The following is a 16,922-nucleotide window of genomic DNA, read 5'->3' on the forward strand; positions in this document are numbered from 1 at the left end:
TGCTGACAGCTCAGAGGATGGAGCCTGCTTCGGATTCTGTCTCCCTCTCTCTGCTCCTCCCCCATGCCCACGCGCGCACTCTCTCTTGCTCTCTCAAAAATAAATATACGTTAAAAAAAAAAAAACCAAAACTGATATACAAGTCAACATGCAAGGAAATCCAGTCAGTTCTGGTGCAAAATAAAGCAAAGTGTAATTATATCATAACCACATGACAACAATACACCACACCTCAGCTGAATACACAGCTCTATGTTATGCAGTTAAGATTCAAGTTCTAGCTCTATTTAATAAATTATAGACAACCACATAAATTTTAGAGTCTTCTAAAGGCTGGGTGTAGGAACTTATATTCTTTACTGCTTTCTATTAAGCAAGAATTCCAAGTCAGAAGGAAGAACAATAAGAAATCTGGCCTGTTATTTCCATAAATTTGTATCATGATCAACAGTTCACCACTGGCAGGTTCTATCAGTAACCCGTCTTTATTTTCAAAAGATCAGTCATGGGACACCTGGGTCGCTCAGCTGGTTTAAGCACCTGACTCTTGATTTTTGGCTCAGGTCATGATCTCACGGTTCAGGAGAGCAAGCCCTGTACTGGGCTCTATACTAACAGCACAGAGCCCACTTGGGATTCTCTTTCCTTCTCTCTGCCCCTCCCCTACTCCCCATTCTCTCTCTCAAAATAAATAAACATTAAAAAGAAAGTCATTACGTTACCCATCATGCAATTTTTTTTTAATTTAAAAACTTATACCAGCTGTTTTTTGGTGGCAAGTTCGAAAATACAATATACTTGAAAAAGGTACAAACATGAATTTTACACACACAAATACACAAAAGAATTATCTTGATAGCTTCTACTCAATTATTTCATCATGCAAAAATTAGGTTTGATTAATTGTATGATAAATGTAGAAAAGAATCTTTTCAATTAAAAAATAAACAACTCTTTTAGGACTTGTAATAAATTACCTTTTGCAATTTTCTGGGCTGTTTCTAAGATGGTAATTGCAGCTGGATAAGCTCGGCCACTTACAGCTGACATAAATGGGGTCATCCCTCTTGCGTCCCTAAAATGAAAAAATTATGCATAAAAATATTAATTTTTAAATATTTCCTTTCTTCATTATAAAAGAAATGTTCAAGATGAAGCAAAAAAGTCGTTTTGTTGTATTAAATAACATCCTACCACTCAAAGGAAATCCCTGGTGGTATTTTCTAGTCTCCTATTACCACATGTAAAAAAGGAAGCCCCTAAGAATCCTTGTCTCTCTCAACCATGCTCTCCTTTCTTGGTCTTAGTGACATTAAAGACTAAATCAGCAGGGGCTCTAGAGTCAGACTAATATTTTCTAGATGTGGTGATAACAGGCTCTATCTCATACAATTGTGATGAGGATTAAGCCAATTGTTACTTAAAAGCTTTTCATTTGCTTAGCAAATAAAATGTACTCAATAAATGTTAGCTATTTGTATGTATTTTCTCTTAAAAATGTACCTTCAATATTCTTCACTGAATTTCTATTCCTTCCTGGATCCTTTGCAATTCCCCAAATTTAGTCCTCAACCACCTGTGCCTCTCTCTCTCTGATCCACCAAAGCAACTACCACTTCTATGATGATAACACAGTTTAAACATCTACACTTGCTTACTTGGTAAGTCTACTTAGGATTTCCCAGTGATACTGCACTTTCAAAATGTCTAACAACTAAAATCACCTTTCTCCCCAAACCCACTCTCTACCTATGTCGGCCAACAGCATCACTGTTCCTGGGAACTAAGACAAAAAATTTGGATTCTTCATGAAGTCCCCCTTCTAACTCAATTTTTTGCTCTTGCATGTAATCCCTTTTTTCCATTTTCCAGTTCAGTTTATTGTTAACACATATACTAAAGGCAACAGGTAGACATAAAAGAACAAAGCCTCAACTCCAGTCTCTACTCTTACCTATTTTACTCCTTTTTTTTATGCCACCATCACATTATTATTCTTATAAACCCACTTTGATACTATTATAGTCTAACCAAAGCCATCTGAGGATTCAAGCCCAAAGAACAGAGACCAAAGTGGTGGCTTTAACCTACTTCTTCAGATTCAGTGGCTACTGTTCTCCTCTTCTAATCCTCCACTTCTAATCAGATGCATCACTGTTTCCTTAAGTATTTATACTTCTCCATTTTTATGTTGTTGCTCACTCTTCTCCCTACCTATTCCCCCAGCTTCATACTACCTCCCTGCTCAGATAAGAATGAGCCAGCTGAGAATAAAATCCTCTACATCTTTACTAGCCAGGAGGATTTTACCAAAATTTACTTTCTTTAGCTTATTATTATTAAAGCAAACTCCAACCACCCACACCTAGGATTGGAGGGACTTGGGAGGAAGGCGGGTACGGAATGCTTAAATTGGAAATAATGTATTTTTTTAACAATCCTTCATCCTCATCACACACACACACACACACACACACACACACACACACACACACACGCGCGCGCGCGCATCACCATCACAGGCATGCTCTCAAACTAAGATTCAATGCTCTGAAGTATTCTCCTAATACTTTATATATTGCCAAATACAATTAAAGCCAAGAACCTTTCTTAACTGGGTCATCTGTATGGTAACCAATTTCCAGTTATACCACTTGGAAAATTTTATTAGCAACTCCAGGAAATTCTCCTATATGTGTAATATAAAAAAGGAAACAAATGACCAATTTGAGAATTCCTATGCTTATTAACTAAAGGGCAAAAGAACTTTGCCTTTCCTCTAATTTGTTTCAAAGCTGTCATCAACAGTACCAGCTTATTAATAGAACGACGTATTCAGTGTTTTCCAAACAGTTCATGTATTTTCTCAGAAAAGGGGTTGGGGGAAAGCAACTACTATTGAAAGGGCACTAAAATAACTAGTGAACTAGAAACACACTGCAGAAATGCAAAATGGATTAAAAATAGAGAGAAAGGAAGTAAGAACATTCAATGAATTTTGAGACAACACCAAATGATTGAACAAATTGTACAAAGATAATACCCTTAAAAAACACCAAAAATTCAAGTGAGGAAATAAAAATAGAAAGATATACCTTTCTGAAACAGAAAGAATATATTGGCATATATACCATTTTTACCTATGCCTCAAACCACTAATAAATTAGTAAGCTTCTTCTGTAATAATAACTTATTTCCAAGTCAGTGACTTATTTTACTAGCGGGGGCGGCCTTCATTAAAGTAGTAAGTTCACAAATTATGTTCATTGTGGCCTAAGGTCAATAAGGCTTAAACAAAGATCTCCTTGCCCTTAATAATAAAAAACTCAAAACACCTTCTTGTACTTAAATATGGAGAGGTTGCTTAAGGGTGATGCCTGGGAGTCTCAGTTCTGGAATTAAGACATGGACCACGGATGGAATTCCAGCCACTCACTAGTTTTGTGACCCTGAGTGGGTTAATTAATCTCTAAGGCCATTTCTTCAAATATAAAATGGGAATAGTATTACCTACTCCAGACAGCTATTGCTAGAATTGGAAGAGTTAATCCTTTGGCACAGATAAGAGCTAACTTTCATAAAAATGCTTATTGTTATGAATTTATGTTATAAACAATCATGCTGAAAGCAGAGCTATACTCTGTCAATGGTTAGTGAGCACTTATCACATAATACTTATCAAAAACTGCATAATCTCATCATGATTTTGCAAGTCCAAAAAGATTTCCAAAGAAGCCATCAGAATCATCCACAGAGTTTTAGCATACAGATTCCAGGCCCCATCCCAGACCTACTGAGTCATACTTTTGCTGCAAAGTTTGGGGAAGAATCTGTATAATTTTTTAAGTTCTCCAGGTGACAGTGATGGAATTTATGAATTCACATTTGAGAATAGCTATGCTGTGATTTTTTAACACACGCACACACACCTCCTGATCAAACTTACGTAAAATTGGTTTGTATTCATTTAGTGTACACTGTATTATACTGGAGTCTTTCACTGAAGGGAGCTTAGTTAATTACAGAGGGAATAAATGCTAGATTCTGATCAATTAGTTTAAATTCACATAAGATAACTGTTGGCCATACATTGCAACATCAACTTAAACAGTAAAAGGAGCTAAGCTAGATCTTCATATCAAAAGCATATTAGGGGCGCCTGGGTGGCTCAGTCGGTTAAGCGGCGGACTTTGGCTCAGGTCACGATCTCACAGTTTGTACATTCAAATCCCGCATCTGGCTCTGCGCCCACAGCTCAGAGCCTGGAACCTGCTTCAGATTCTGTGTCTCCTTCTCTCTCTGTCCTTTCCCCACTCTCACGCTCTCTGTCTCAAAAATAAATAAAGATCGAAGAAAAAAATTCATTAAGAAAAGTATATTAAACTTCTTACTTGGCAGAGAGGAGTTCTCGTAAATAGGGCTGCAGAACAACACTGTCGCATAACAATTTTAATATAAAATGAGCATTGGCCTTCCGATCCTTGGATTCTACTACAGATGGCTCTGTGGAAGGACCTGTAATTAAGCAAATCCATTTGGTAACAAGAGTAAACAAGAGTGAAAAGAATATTCTGAAATAACATTAACAAGGAACCATTAAATAAACCAACAGAAAAATATTCTAGTATTAGCAATAAACTGCTAATTTCATTATACAGAATTTAAACACAACACATTTTACAACTCCCAACTGATTTTACAACACTACAACCTCACTGACATATGAAGATCTAATTCAGAGAATTAGATGTTTTTCAAGCCAAGGTAAGTCTCGTTGAGATAAAGTGTGGCTTTGTAGAAACCCAAATGCCTAGGCAGATAAAATAGTACAGATTCTCACCTGGAATGGTGGAGGTGCTTGGTCCTTGACCGGTGCCAGTCGCTGCTGTGGTAAGAGATCCCACAGCAGGGGCCAGGATAAAATCAATGTCACCATCTTTCAGTAAACAGAACAGCAGGATGTACATCATTATAGGCAACATATCCCTAACATTTTCTCTTAACTGGCCTTAAGGCTTTTCTCTGCAAGCCAAGGGTCAAATCGGACAGAGGTTTAAGTGGAAACTTGTTTTCCAAATTATGAGAGAAGGAATCCTCTGAATTATTGACTTGTTATGATGTATTACTAGTTAGCTTCTTGCCAGTGTGGAAATATATTATCTCAATAAAACAGTTTCTAGAATTTTAATTTTTAAGTTATAAACCCCTTAAACCAAATCTTTGCAACTAAACTGGTTACAATTTGCTCATTATGCTACTTTTAAATACTTCAGATTTCTAAATATCCCATTCAAGTGTTCAATTTCCTTTCTCTCAGGACCTTGTTTTTTTGCTAAACACTAAATAAAATAACAGATCTTACCAGGATCCATCGCAGGAGGGTCAGGAACCCAACTAGGGGGAGCTATGGGGGGTGAAACTGGATCCTGGTGGTCACTGGATGAAGCTCCAGCTTCATGTCTACCCAAACCAGCTGCTCTCAACGAACGTCTCATCATTTCCCGTAACCTCAAACTAGAAGAACATGGACAAAATCAGAGCTCACTACCATGGCTAAATGTAATGAAAAGGTGTACAGAACTCATCTGAGATCAAAGTTTGTTCTATAAGCAAATACTCCAGGCAAGGGAAGTGAAGTACAAATGCCAATTCTGGAATCACAAAGTCAGTGAGGGATAGAAATGAAACTGGGGGCACCTAGTACCCAGTTCAGCACTAAAACCACTATATTAAGCTCCCACACAAACTTAAGCACAGGGAACAAAACTTACGGTGAAGATTAGAAAATAATCTTTCATACATTAAGGTAAATGAACAGCTGAACATTAAGACAAAAAAATTTCTGTCCCCTGTTTATAATCAGTGAGAATTAAGTTTAATAATAGACATCAGCAAACATACTAAGTAGCACAAAACCGATATTGTTAGCCCACTAAATAAAATCCCTTTGCTGTGATCTCAAAAACAATTAAACTAATGTCCACACAGTGAGTAGTTTTAAAACAAAGACCAATTTAGATTTATTTTTTATACCCAAAAAAAAAAAAAAAAAAAAAAGGAGTTTTTTTTTAACAGTACAATTTGTATCCCAAGGAATTTAATGCAACTGGAGCTTGTAAAATGTGTTAGATTAATGTCTGGGCGTGATTTTTTTTTTTCCTCCTGCTATACAAGAAAAAAAAATACTGCACAGGTGTGCACATCACTAAAAAGAAAAGGAAATAATCACAAACACAGACCTTGTTAGGGGAACTGGTAACTACCTGTATAAAAATCTATACCTCTGAATAAAAGCTTACAAAGCCTACAAAATTAACACATTACGAACTAACAGCAATTAAAGAGAGAGCATATGAGGCAAATCCTTTCCATCAGCCACAATTTTAGAGCTTCTAAATGAATAAAGACTAAAAATTCAATTATAAGGGCCAGGCAACACATAAGGGACTTCATTCTCCCATGCAGATTTAATCCCAGACACAACATTTCTCTGATGTGAAAGACCTACCACCTTACCAGGTGAGCATTATATATATGTCTACAAATAAGTAATTTAGAAAGATTTTTATTAATGTTTGAATCTTCTAATTATAATTGTTATGTAATCCGAGGGTAAATGTGTTTTTCCATATTGATACACTTTCAATTTCAAAAGGACAAATTTTCTAAAACTTTTACAAAAATTTCCTTTAGAGGCTACTTTCAAGAACACATCTATTTTATAAAGCTTATGTATGACGATATACCTCTGGGAACAGAAACATTCTTTGGAAGATTCTGCAAAGTAAATTTTAATGTCTTAAATAATGTATTAGTTATTATAGTATTCACTATCAAAAAATACCTACAAGTAATTCTTTTATGGTATTGAGATCTTCTCTCTCCCAATTTAGATATCTGAGTTTTTATAATATGGAGGGGAACAGGACATAGGGATTATGTCAGTCGAGGTCACTTCCCTGTCCGAAGACATCACCCACAGAGAAAGGCAGTCTCCTTACCAGTTAACAGCACACACCAGGGTGACTGTTCACATTGTGATGTTCCTATACAATTTTAAGCTCAATATATATACTTGGTATCCTAATGTGTCTTACTCAAAACAGAGAAAAAAATCAGTAGTAGCTGGGAGGCACTGCATATAACCTGAAAATAAATACATGTTTGGGGCCTATTAAGAAGAATGCTTACATCAGGGTCACAAACTCAATGCCTCCTGGGCCTGGAAGGCAGTATCAATTGAGGAAAGGGCAGTCAGGTGTAAGAAATGGGGAGTAATGGCAAACTAGAAGCATACATGCTCATGTGAAGGCATTCAAATTTTAAAGAAAAAAAAAAAATTTAACCGTGCACAGGCCAAAAAACATATGTGGGCTATTCTCCAACCTCTAGCTTAGAGCAGATTAAGAATAAAATGAAGATAAGTGGAGACCATAGTCTCATCTTGAACTTGCAAACTCCCAACTCTGTTGTTGTGATGTAGTCAATTCAATATTAAATGAGGGGGTCATTCCTTTGTCATTTTAAAAAATTGTCCTTAACCTCTTTTCTTCATTAGGTCTTGGGAACATTTTTAAGTACAATGCCCAGCTCCTCATATAGATTCTTTAAAAACAAAAAACAAAAAACAAAAAAAAGAAAATTATTCTTCAAGATGTTGTACACAATTCATGAAGATTCACCTGTATCCTCAGTGGCTGAGGACAATACTGAGGAGATACCACCTTGGCTGCTAAGATTCAGAGTTTTGACATTTCTTCGATAGGCTTGCCTGGAGTCATCGTATTTTCTGACAATATGGAAGAATTCAAGGATGATGTAATTTCCTCTTTGTAAGCACGTTATATCCATGCTACAGAAGCCTTAGAATCCAGTCATGTTCAAACATACCACTGTGACAAAAAAGCGAAGGTCATGTGTCTTCCAGATTAACAATCTCTAGAGTACATACACCTGCAATCAGATGCATCAATCAAGCTTTCCACTAAATCTGCCCTTTGTACTCAGGAACTATGAGTCACATAACAAAACTTCTGAGTCAAATCATCATCTGAAGACATTTAACAGTACTCCATTCAATATTGAAATTGCATCAGTTTTGAGCTTACAGCTCATGAATCCCAGCCTGCATACTCATCAAGGGGCATCGCCTAGAAAATCCATTGTAGGCTAGAGGAGGGTTTCACTTCAATGAAGCAGAGTCTGTGGACTTCCTACTGCCCGGCGTGGATAATAAGACTCCTGTGCTTTCATCTGTTCAACCGGCAGCCCTGAGTTTGAACTGGTTAAGAGCACTGCAGTGAAATCTTCGGCAAATGCCTCAAAGGAGCTTACTCTGCAAATTATTTCTGTGAGCAACACATCACCCACTCTTGAAGCTCCTTTTAGTCTTTGCCTTCAAAATAATCCTTACATGAAAAAAAGATGGCAGCACTGGCATTGGACCAACCATATCAGAGTCCAACTTGATCTGCACCTGTATTTTCCCTGAGGAAATGAAATACCTGAAATAATTCAGACACTAATTTCTTCAAGAAGAATTTAAGTTGCTTTCCATTTTAGACCAAACACTTTGTCTGCCTAGTGTAGTCCTAAACAAATAAGCTGGTGATAATTTCCATTTTGTATCGTCTATATAAGGTCTTTGTACTGTTTTAAATTACAATTTGGTCACCCATAAATAGTTTTTGATAAATTTCATTTCAGGATATTTTTGAACCCGGGAAGCTATCAACTTGGTACCAATTTTAGAAGAATCATTTTTAAAGGGAAAGTTGGATATGGAACAGAAAATAGGCAAAGAGACTCTTCACTTTAAGTAGACTTTACAACCTATCACATTAGCACAGAGAGCAGTGCTTCCGTCAGTGATGTGTCAAGTGTCCAAGAACTCTGGCTCTCGTGTCTAATATACATGTGCTTTTTCCTTCAGAAAAAAAAAAATAAATAAAAGGAAAGAAAAAAAAAACTATATCCTGAATTCTTTATATTCTTCATCTATTCAAACACCTAGTGGTTTTTAATGTTATTAAGGTTTGTCCATCCCACAGCCCAGAGAGCTGAAAATTTTAAATACCAAACATTCATAATACACACCAGCCTTTCGTTTCTTCCCAGATCATTAAGACATCTGAGAAATTGATCTAAATAAGTAATCTGAAAATAAAAGATTGAAATTCTTTCCATTATTGTTATTACTTGTTCTCCAACTAAAGAAAGTAATTTCCTAGGAAACAAGGGTGATAAACTTAAAACACATCCAAAGAATCAAGGTTGAACTACATGCCTAAATTATCTCAAGTTTCTGAAGCATCCTAGGTCCTACTGTTCTACACTTAAAATCTAATTAGATATTATCAGATCTTTTTCCCAGGGTGATATTTGGAGGAACAAAAACAAAGCAAAAGGACCTGTCAATTCATGCAAATGATAGGTGAAAGATGTATTTTTCTGAACTTGCGTTCTGTTTCCGCCAATTAAACTTTCCTGGTAAAAATCACATTACCTTCGACTACTTGATGATCCAGCCCGATTACCTGGGCCATTACTTGAAACAACGGATATTGCATTTGCAATGGCCTCAACAGCAGAAAGCCTTTCTGCAAATGTATTTCTTTCAGAGCGCTCTGCTTCTGAAATACAAGAGAAAAAACTAGGATTAATTTAAACTTCAAAAATAATTAAGAGATTAAGTATGTATAGGCCATTAAATGCTAACTACTCTGTACTTTAGTGCTCTAATTCACATACTAGAGATAATGAATAGCTTAATTTTTTCCTCCTTAGAGCAACAGACACTGAAGACAGATTTAACTATGATTTTTAATATGTGAGTTATTTCCTTATTCTGCCTTAACTTTCAACCCCCAAAGGTCAAACATAAGATTATTCATAAGTAGACTGAAATCTAGCTTTCACTACCAAGGGAGAAAAAGACCCATAATTCAGTACCTCAGTCTTGGTTTATATACTACTCATCCCCCTTTAATGATCAGGAAGTAAACCACCACTCAAAAATGCAGCCACAGAATGTCACTGGCAGAATTCAAAATCAAGAAAAACATTATGAATCACCCAGTTGCACTTTTAGACTTTCAGATTTCCCCTTCATGTAGCCAACTAAAACCTTTATGGCAAAAAACCTTATTTTTCCAAAAACATCTCATAACTCACTAGGTTATTTTTCCCTCTACATTATGAAAACTGGGATAAAGATGGCTTCAATATAACTTGCCTTAATTTGTTACATAATTCTCATGGTAATAAAAGTCATCTGTTATTATAAAATCATTAAATCTCATTTTAAGCATTGCATATAATGTCTGTATTTATCAAAGAATAGAACTCAAGACAACAAAACACACGGATAAAAATTTATTTGCTTATGTTACATACTCATCCTAATAAGAAGACGGGCGTCTTCACCTTCTAAGAAATGTCAAAACAACTAGATTTTACAAAACAGAAAAAGTACACACAAATTCTTCATAGTAATTTCCTTTTCAGTGTTCTATTTTCGAAACTGCCTAAAATTCCTATTATTGTTTTTAAAAGTTTTTTAATGTTTATCTATTTTTGAAGGAGAGAGACAGTGTGAGCAGGAGAGGAGCAGAGAGAGGCAGACACAGAATCCGAAACAGGCTCCAGGCTCTGAGCTGTCAGCACAGAGCCAGATGTGGGGCCTGACTTCACCAACCGTGAGATCATGACCCAAGCTGAAGTTGGATACTTAACCGAGTCACCCAGGCACCCCAAAACTGCCTAAGATTCCTTTTAAAGACCTTGTTATAGTTCTTATTCTCACCCTCTTCTTCTTTAGTTTCCTTATTGCTCGTTGGAAAACAAACTGATACACAAGCATGCAAAATATTTCGGTTTCCATCACATCTGTGGCTGATGAACGTCTGTAGCATCTGTAGGTTCTGCTCTAAAACAACCGCTTGCTCAAGATTCATGAGATATTGTCGACAGGCCTCATAGTCACAGCGTAGGATGTGCTGCATTAAGGTTTGTTTCTGTGCTCAGACAAATTACGAAAAAAACTTCAATGAATTTGAATAGCACATCACACATGTAAAAAAACATAATAATATAATCAACTCTGCAAGTAAGGAGAGACAATTTCAGGTAGCCTGCCAAAGGAGTTAAAATTAAGGGTGCCCTTTAAGCAGAATGTACAATTCACAGGAATAGAGAAGGGTGTATAAATTTTCTGTAAAGGACCAGTAAATATTTTCAGCTTTTGCAACTAACTCAACTCTGCGGCTATGGTGGGAAAGCCACTATACACAATACACAAATGAATGGGAGTGGCTGGATCTGGCCAGCAGGTCATTTTGCCGACACCTGGTCTATATTATTTCTTATGTAATTATCAAATTAGAACCCTATTAGTACTATTAACCAATTAAGCAAAGGGTATACATTCTGTGTATTTTATACAGGCTTACACATACCCCCTTATGCTCATAAACGTTGTATCACACTGCAGTACATGAAAACCAATACCTTCAACTCCCCCAGAAACCACGACAGGTGCAATCCCTCAGAGGTTACAACTAATGTAACTTCATTGTCAAAGACATGGTAGCATTAATAATTTATAGAACATGTCATTAATTACATGAGAAACAGCATGCTATAGACTGAATATTTACGGCCCCCAAAATTCGTATGTTGAAACCTATTCCCCAATGTGATGGTGTGTGGAGGTGGGACCTTTCCAAAATGATTAAGTCACAAGGGTGGGGTCTTCATGAATGGGATTAATACCCTTAATGGGGGCTGAAAAAAACCAGTGTTTTCCCCTCCCACCATATGAGAATACATGGCTGTCTATGAAACAATAAGTGGGCCCTCACCGGATACCAAATCTGCCCACGCCTTGATCTTGGACTTCGAGCCTCCAGAACTGTGAGAAATTTCTGTTGTTTATAAGCCAGTCAGTCTATAGCAACCTGAACAGACTAAGACACAGCATGAACATATCAAGGAGTTCAAATGTACTTCTTTCAGAATGTAACGCTATAGTTAAGGGACACTTATTGGACTAAATATAAAGCATTAGTTTTGGACTACAGATGAACTTGTAAATTTCAACTAGAATTAAGAACTGGGAAAAGAGTGTTCGGGAATACAAAGGGAAGAAGAAAGGTGCATTTGAACAACTTGCCACTTCTCTCCCAAAGTACTTAAATATCCCATCCCTCCCCCAAAGTGTATGGAGGGGTGGGTAAGGGGTGGAGGCAAGACAAAAAATACAGTTAAACTACTTCCAGTATTTGCCACATTTTAGTACCTGAGATAGGCTATTGTGATTGCACACTAAGACTCTGAGGTGACCCCATACGTGGTAAGCTCCAATTCAAAAGTAGGAGGTGGGACACACAAGATTAAACTTGCCCAAGTCCAGTGACATATATGCAGTAATTAATACGCTAAGAGAATATGTCAAAGTCTCTCCCAAGAATAAAAAGCACACTACTTTTGAAAGTAAATAAAGTCAAGATATTCTTCTGCATACTCTGTGACATAAAATGTTTTCAAGCAGCCAATCAGTCATTCGGTTGGAAGTAGCTACAGGGAACCCTTATCTCCAACCTGCTTTATATGGGCTCTCACCCTGAGAGTTATCAATACCACAATGACTGTGTTAGAAGCAAAAGAGTTTACTCTGCATCACTATATATTGTATTTGTCACTTATTCTTACAGCAAAAGGCAGAGAGAGTTCAGTAAAACATTTCTTGCAGGTCTACTGTGCACCAAGCCCTGCTCGCTGAGGTACAAAGATAAATGATGGCACACTTTACCCCTACCCATGGGATGATGACACATTTTATCTTTACCCTTGAGATGCTGACAGAGTGCAGGGGTCACAGAACCAAATGCCTACAGATGCATCTGAAGTAATACAAATGAGCGGAGGAGGCTGGGGGTAAAAAGATAACATAAACTGCATCATAAATAAATGGCAACATTTAGACTCCAAGCAATTAAGTATCAGGAACTGCAATAAATTGGAGAGACCACATACAGCCTCTAAAGGGGACACGTTAATGGCTTTATGGTGGCCCAATGTTACCAGATATTCTCATTTTTTAAGAATTAAAAATCTGGATTTTAAAAATAAATCCTGTGGTTTTTAAATGTTGGCAACCAATTACGAATTTTAAAATGATATGAAGGTTATTTCTAGAGGCCAACTTCAGGCCATGGCCACCTCCTGAATCATACCCCTACCAGTCTATAACCTCTAGTCTAGTAGGTTGCAATCAAAACTAAACTAAGAATACAAGCACTGTGTCTCTATACACAAAGCTCACAGGAAACTCTCAGGAGTACCTGGATTCAGACTACTTTAGGTGCAATTCTAACAAGTTGCTTTCACCTCCAACCTAATAAAGGGTAAATAAGCCCTCATACTAAGCTCTACTTTCCATCCTTTATAGACAATCTCCTCACAAGAGCTGTCCATATTGATCTCTAGTTCTTTTTCCATTTTCTCCATGGCTTACTCTAATCAGGCTTTCATCCCTACTGTCCAGAATGACCCAGATGGAGCCAAATCCCCAGTCACTCTTCAGCACTTGCCTCGCCTGGCCCACAGCATCACCAGACATGGTTGATCACTGCATCCTACTTGACACATGCTTGTCACCTGGCTTCCAAGACAACACTCATTCTAGTTTTCCTCCAACCCCGTGGATGCTGCTCCTTCTCAGTCTCTTATGCAGGTTCCTCTTTATCTCCCTGTATTTACATGCTGATGCTATTCTGATAGCTCAGTCCTTAGACCTCTTCTCCACAACCTTGGTAATCTCATTCCATGTAATTCCTCTAAATATCACAGATGTACTGTAGGCTCCTATGTCTAATTCTCCATCTTGCTCCGGGTCTTCAGAATTACACATCTAACTATTTACCACCTTCTCTTGGATACCTATCTGACAAGCACTTTAAACTCTGCATGTCTAAAACCAAACTCCTGTTTGCCCCTCCTCCCTCCTGAATCTGCTTCATCCCTAGTCTCCATCTCTATAAATGCCAACTTCATTCCTTCAGAATCTTTGGCCTGATTGCTTCCTCTGTTTGACACCCTATACGGAGCCATTGGCAAATCCTGTTGGCTCTACCGTCAGCCTATCTAATATACCTAGAATTGAATGAATCCCTTCTCCCTCACAGCTCTACTTCTTGGGCCAAGCCACCTTCCCCTCCCACCCGGACTGTTTCAATAGCCCCCCTCACAAGCCTCCCTACTTCCACACTGCCCCCTACTATTCTCAGCAGGTCAGCAGCAATCCTGTGAAAATGTTAAGTCAAATCAGGTCAATCTCTGCTCAAATTGCTCCAATAAGTTCCAGTGGTACCACCGCCACATCTAATAAACACCTCAGCTACAACATGTTCAAAACTAAACTCATCCTCTTCCAGCATTCATTTTGTTCCTCCTATTTTTCCTCTCCCCACCAACAACACCCAAGTAAGAAGCTTTATAACTCCTTCCTTTCATTTATTGCGGAAGATTGGCACCAAGCTTTAGAGAATCTACTTTTCTTAAGAACTCTGAAATCCATTCCCTCTTCTTCATTTCCAAGATTTCAAGCTTACTTTGTTTCTTCATCTGGTCTCTACACTTCTGTTCTCCACCCACTGCTAATCCTTTTTTAAAAAGCCAGTTTAAAATCCTTCTCCTAGCTTTCAGGGGGAAGCTCACACCCCTTAGGTTAGCACACAGGTACCCCAGTGCCTTTCTCCAGTCTCTGCACTTGCCACTCACTTGACCCATATAAGCCCTACCTTCTGTTTATATCAACAATGTACGTGCTCTTCCAAAACATTAAGATTCACAAAGACTTGGCACCAAGGATAACATTTCCCGCCCTCACCTTGTGTCTAGGAGACCCCTGACTATTCAAAGCTGTGTTCAGGCATCGCCTCCTATGAGAAGCCTTCTCTATAGTCACAGTCTGATTGATATCCCTCCCTTTTGTGCTCCTACAGTACTGTGCACGCCTTAACTCAAACACTTACACTGCCATCTACGGTTCACTCATCTCTCTTGTCTTAATAAACTACTACCACCTATAGAGAAGGGTCAACAAATAATCTATTTGATTGGTTTCCCTAGTTTCTAGCAGTATCACGTGAATTAAAATGTCAAGTAGTTTCAAAAGTCAAGTTACCTCCACAGCCATGATGATAATAGCAGCTTTCTTTTTGATTGTTGAATTGGCAGGAAGATTTATTAAAGAATGCACGCCCATTCCAAGACTACTAATAGGTGGAAGATCAAGCCAATCAGGATCCCTTATTCCTCCCATGCAATCTTTGGCCATGGGGTAGATAGTACCATTTCCATCTCGAAGAATAATAGGAGACTCCTATAATAGAGGGAAAATAATAAAATCTGGCTCCCAATCAAAAATGGATCTTTGATTTTTACAACAGGTATATTTATTTTCATATTAGATTATGCTAACCAAATAAGAAACCCAGTATTAATTGTACTTGATATTCGAAATTCTTCAGTAGTTTAATAACAAGCAAATTAGAGCCCAACTTTAGGTTTTACAAAAATGCCAATGTTGTCCCATCAGTTTTCACAAGCAAAAGTAAGCCTCAGTACCTGTCCAGCAGTGAAAATGGCTACATTCCTCTCATTCTGGCCAAGGAAAGCAATGCTGCTTGTAGGGAAATTATTTTCCTGTTCTGCTTTTCCTGTCGCAAGATCAAAGATACAGTACCGTACCCAATTCCCAGTCTTCAAAACAGCATGCACACCTTCAGAAACACATAAATGTAAAAAAAAAATTTATGCATCTTTAATAACCTCCAGTAAGTACCTGCCAAATTTTAACATCTCTGGTCACATGTGAAATGTGATTTATCTCATTCCATAACATTATACACAAGGAACAAAACTTCCAAACACCCCAAATCACTTATTTTATGCCCTTTTTTTTTTAAGTATATTCATTTATTTGGGGGGGGGGGGGAAGAGAGAGAGAGAGAGAGAGAGAGAGAGAGAGAGAGAGAGAGAGAATATCCCAAGCAGGCTCCACATTGTCAGCATAGAGCACGATGCAGGGCTCTATCTCATGAGCTCTGAGATCAGGAACTGCACTGAAATCAAAAGTCAGACGCTTAACCAACTGAGCCACCCAGGCAGCTCCTAGCCTACACCCATTTACTACACAAATATTAATAGGATATAAAGTATGCCAGGTGAAAATGTTACAAAATCTTTACCTTTGGAATCCACATTCACTGCCAATATTTCTGTTTTTTCAGGTATACAAAGCTTTTTAGGAGTCCTTTGGAAACAGTCAGGAACTTTTGGTGTCCCGCCAGTTTTGACAACCTGCATGACACAAAAGGAACCTTGCTCTCAGAAACCATAACACACTCAAGTAGTCAGTGCCAACATTCACCTGCTGAGTGATCCCTCTACACCTACCTGCAGTTCATCAATTCTAAGTAACCTACAATCCTGCAGGAGAGAAGAAGGGTCAGCATCTGATCCAGAGCTGCTCTGACAGTTTGTGTTATTGGATGTTCCTGGAAATTTTACAGCAACATAGGCACCATCCACTTTTAGCACCTGGAAGTACAGGTAAATATGCTGAATATTACCACCGACTTACATGAAATTAATATGCAAATTATGTTCACTGAACTAATTTAATACTGAAGGCATTTAATTTCTTCTATTTCTTTAATGATCACCAAGTTAAAAAATTAACCTGAACTGGGGGGGGGGGGACCTAAACAGACTCACCAAAGCTTTATTGTTGATGTTTGTATCTGAGACTTATTTTCTAAAGAAATACTGACCCACATAGCCAGCGCTTACAGTCTTTGGGATGTTTAGCAATCAGCTATAAAAATTAAGTATAACCCATGAAATGCTCCCCCAAA

The 16,922-nt window shown here is 37.7% G+C and overlaps 1 protein-coding gene across 4 annotated transcripts in view; it reads right to left on the reverse strand.

The window, feature by feature from the left end:
• UBR5 (ubiquitin protein ligase E3 component n-recognin 5) overlaps positions 1 to 16,922 on the reverse strand; it is a 137,576-nt gene that overhangs the window by 41,722 nt on the left and 78,932 nt on the right. For 3 of the 4 annotated variants that reach the window (XM_047842410.1, XM_047842409.1, XM_047842408.1), the window contains exons 17-26: positions 16,462 to 16,605; positions 16,254 to 16,365; positions 15,631 to 15,785; positions 15,188 to 15,385; positions 10,805 to 11,015; positions 9,506 to 9,632; positions 5,363 to 5,514; positions 4,841 to 4,936; positions 4,392 to 4,515; positions 978 to 1,075 (exon numbers count right to left, since the gene is read on the reverse strand). In XM_047842410.1, the coding sequence (XP_047698366.1) occupies positions 978 to 1,075; positions 4,392 to 4,515; positions 4,841 to 4,936; positions 5,363 to 5,514; positions 9,506 to 9,632; positions 10,805 to 11,015; positions 15,188 to 15,385; positions 15,631 to 15,785; positions 16,254 to 16,365; positions 16,462 to 16,605 (1,417 nt within the window). The remainder of the gene's footprint in view (positions 1 to 977; positions 1,076 to 4,391; positions 4,516 to 4,840; positions 4,937 to 5,362; positions 5,515 to 9,505; positions 9,633 to 10,804; positions 11,016 to 15,187; positions 15,386 to 15,630; positions 15,786 to 16,253; positions 16,366 to 16,461; positions 16,606 to 16,922) is intronic. The other variant, XM_047842411.1, reaches the window with a different exon arrangement.

This window comes from Prionailurus viverrinus, chromosome F2 (assembly GCF_022837055.1).
Source record: "Prionailurus viverrinus isolate Anna chromosome F2, UM_Priviv_1.0, whole genome shotgun sequence".
Classification (NCBI taxonomy): domain Eukaryota; kingdom Metazoa; phylum Chordata; class Mammalia; order Carnivora; family Felidae; genus Prionailurus; species Prionailurus viverrinus.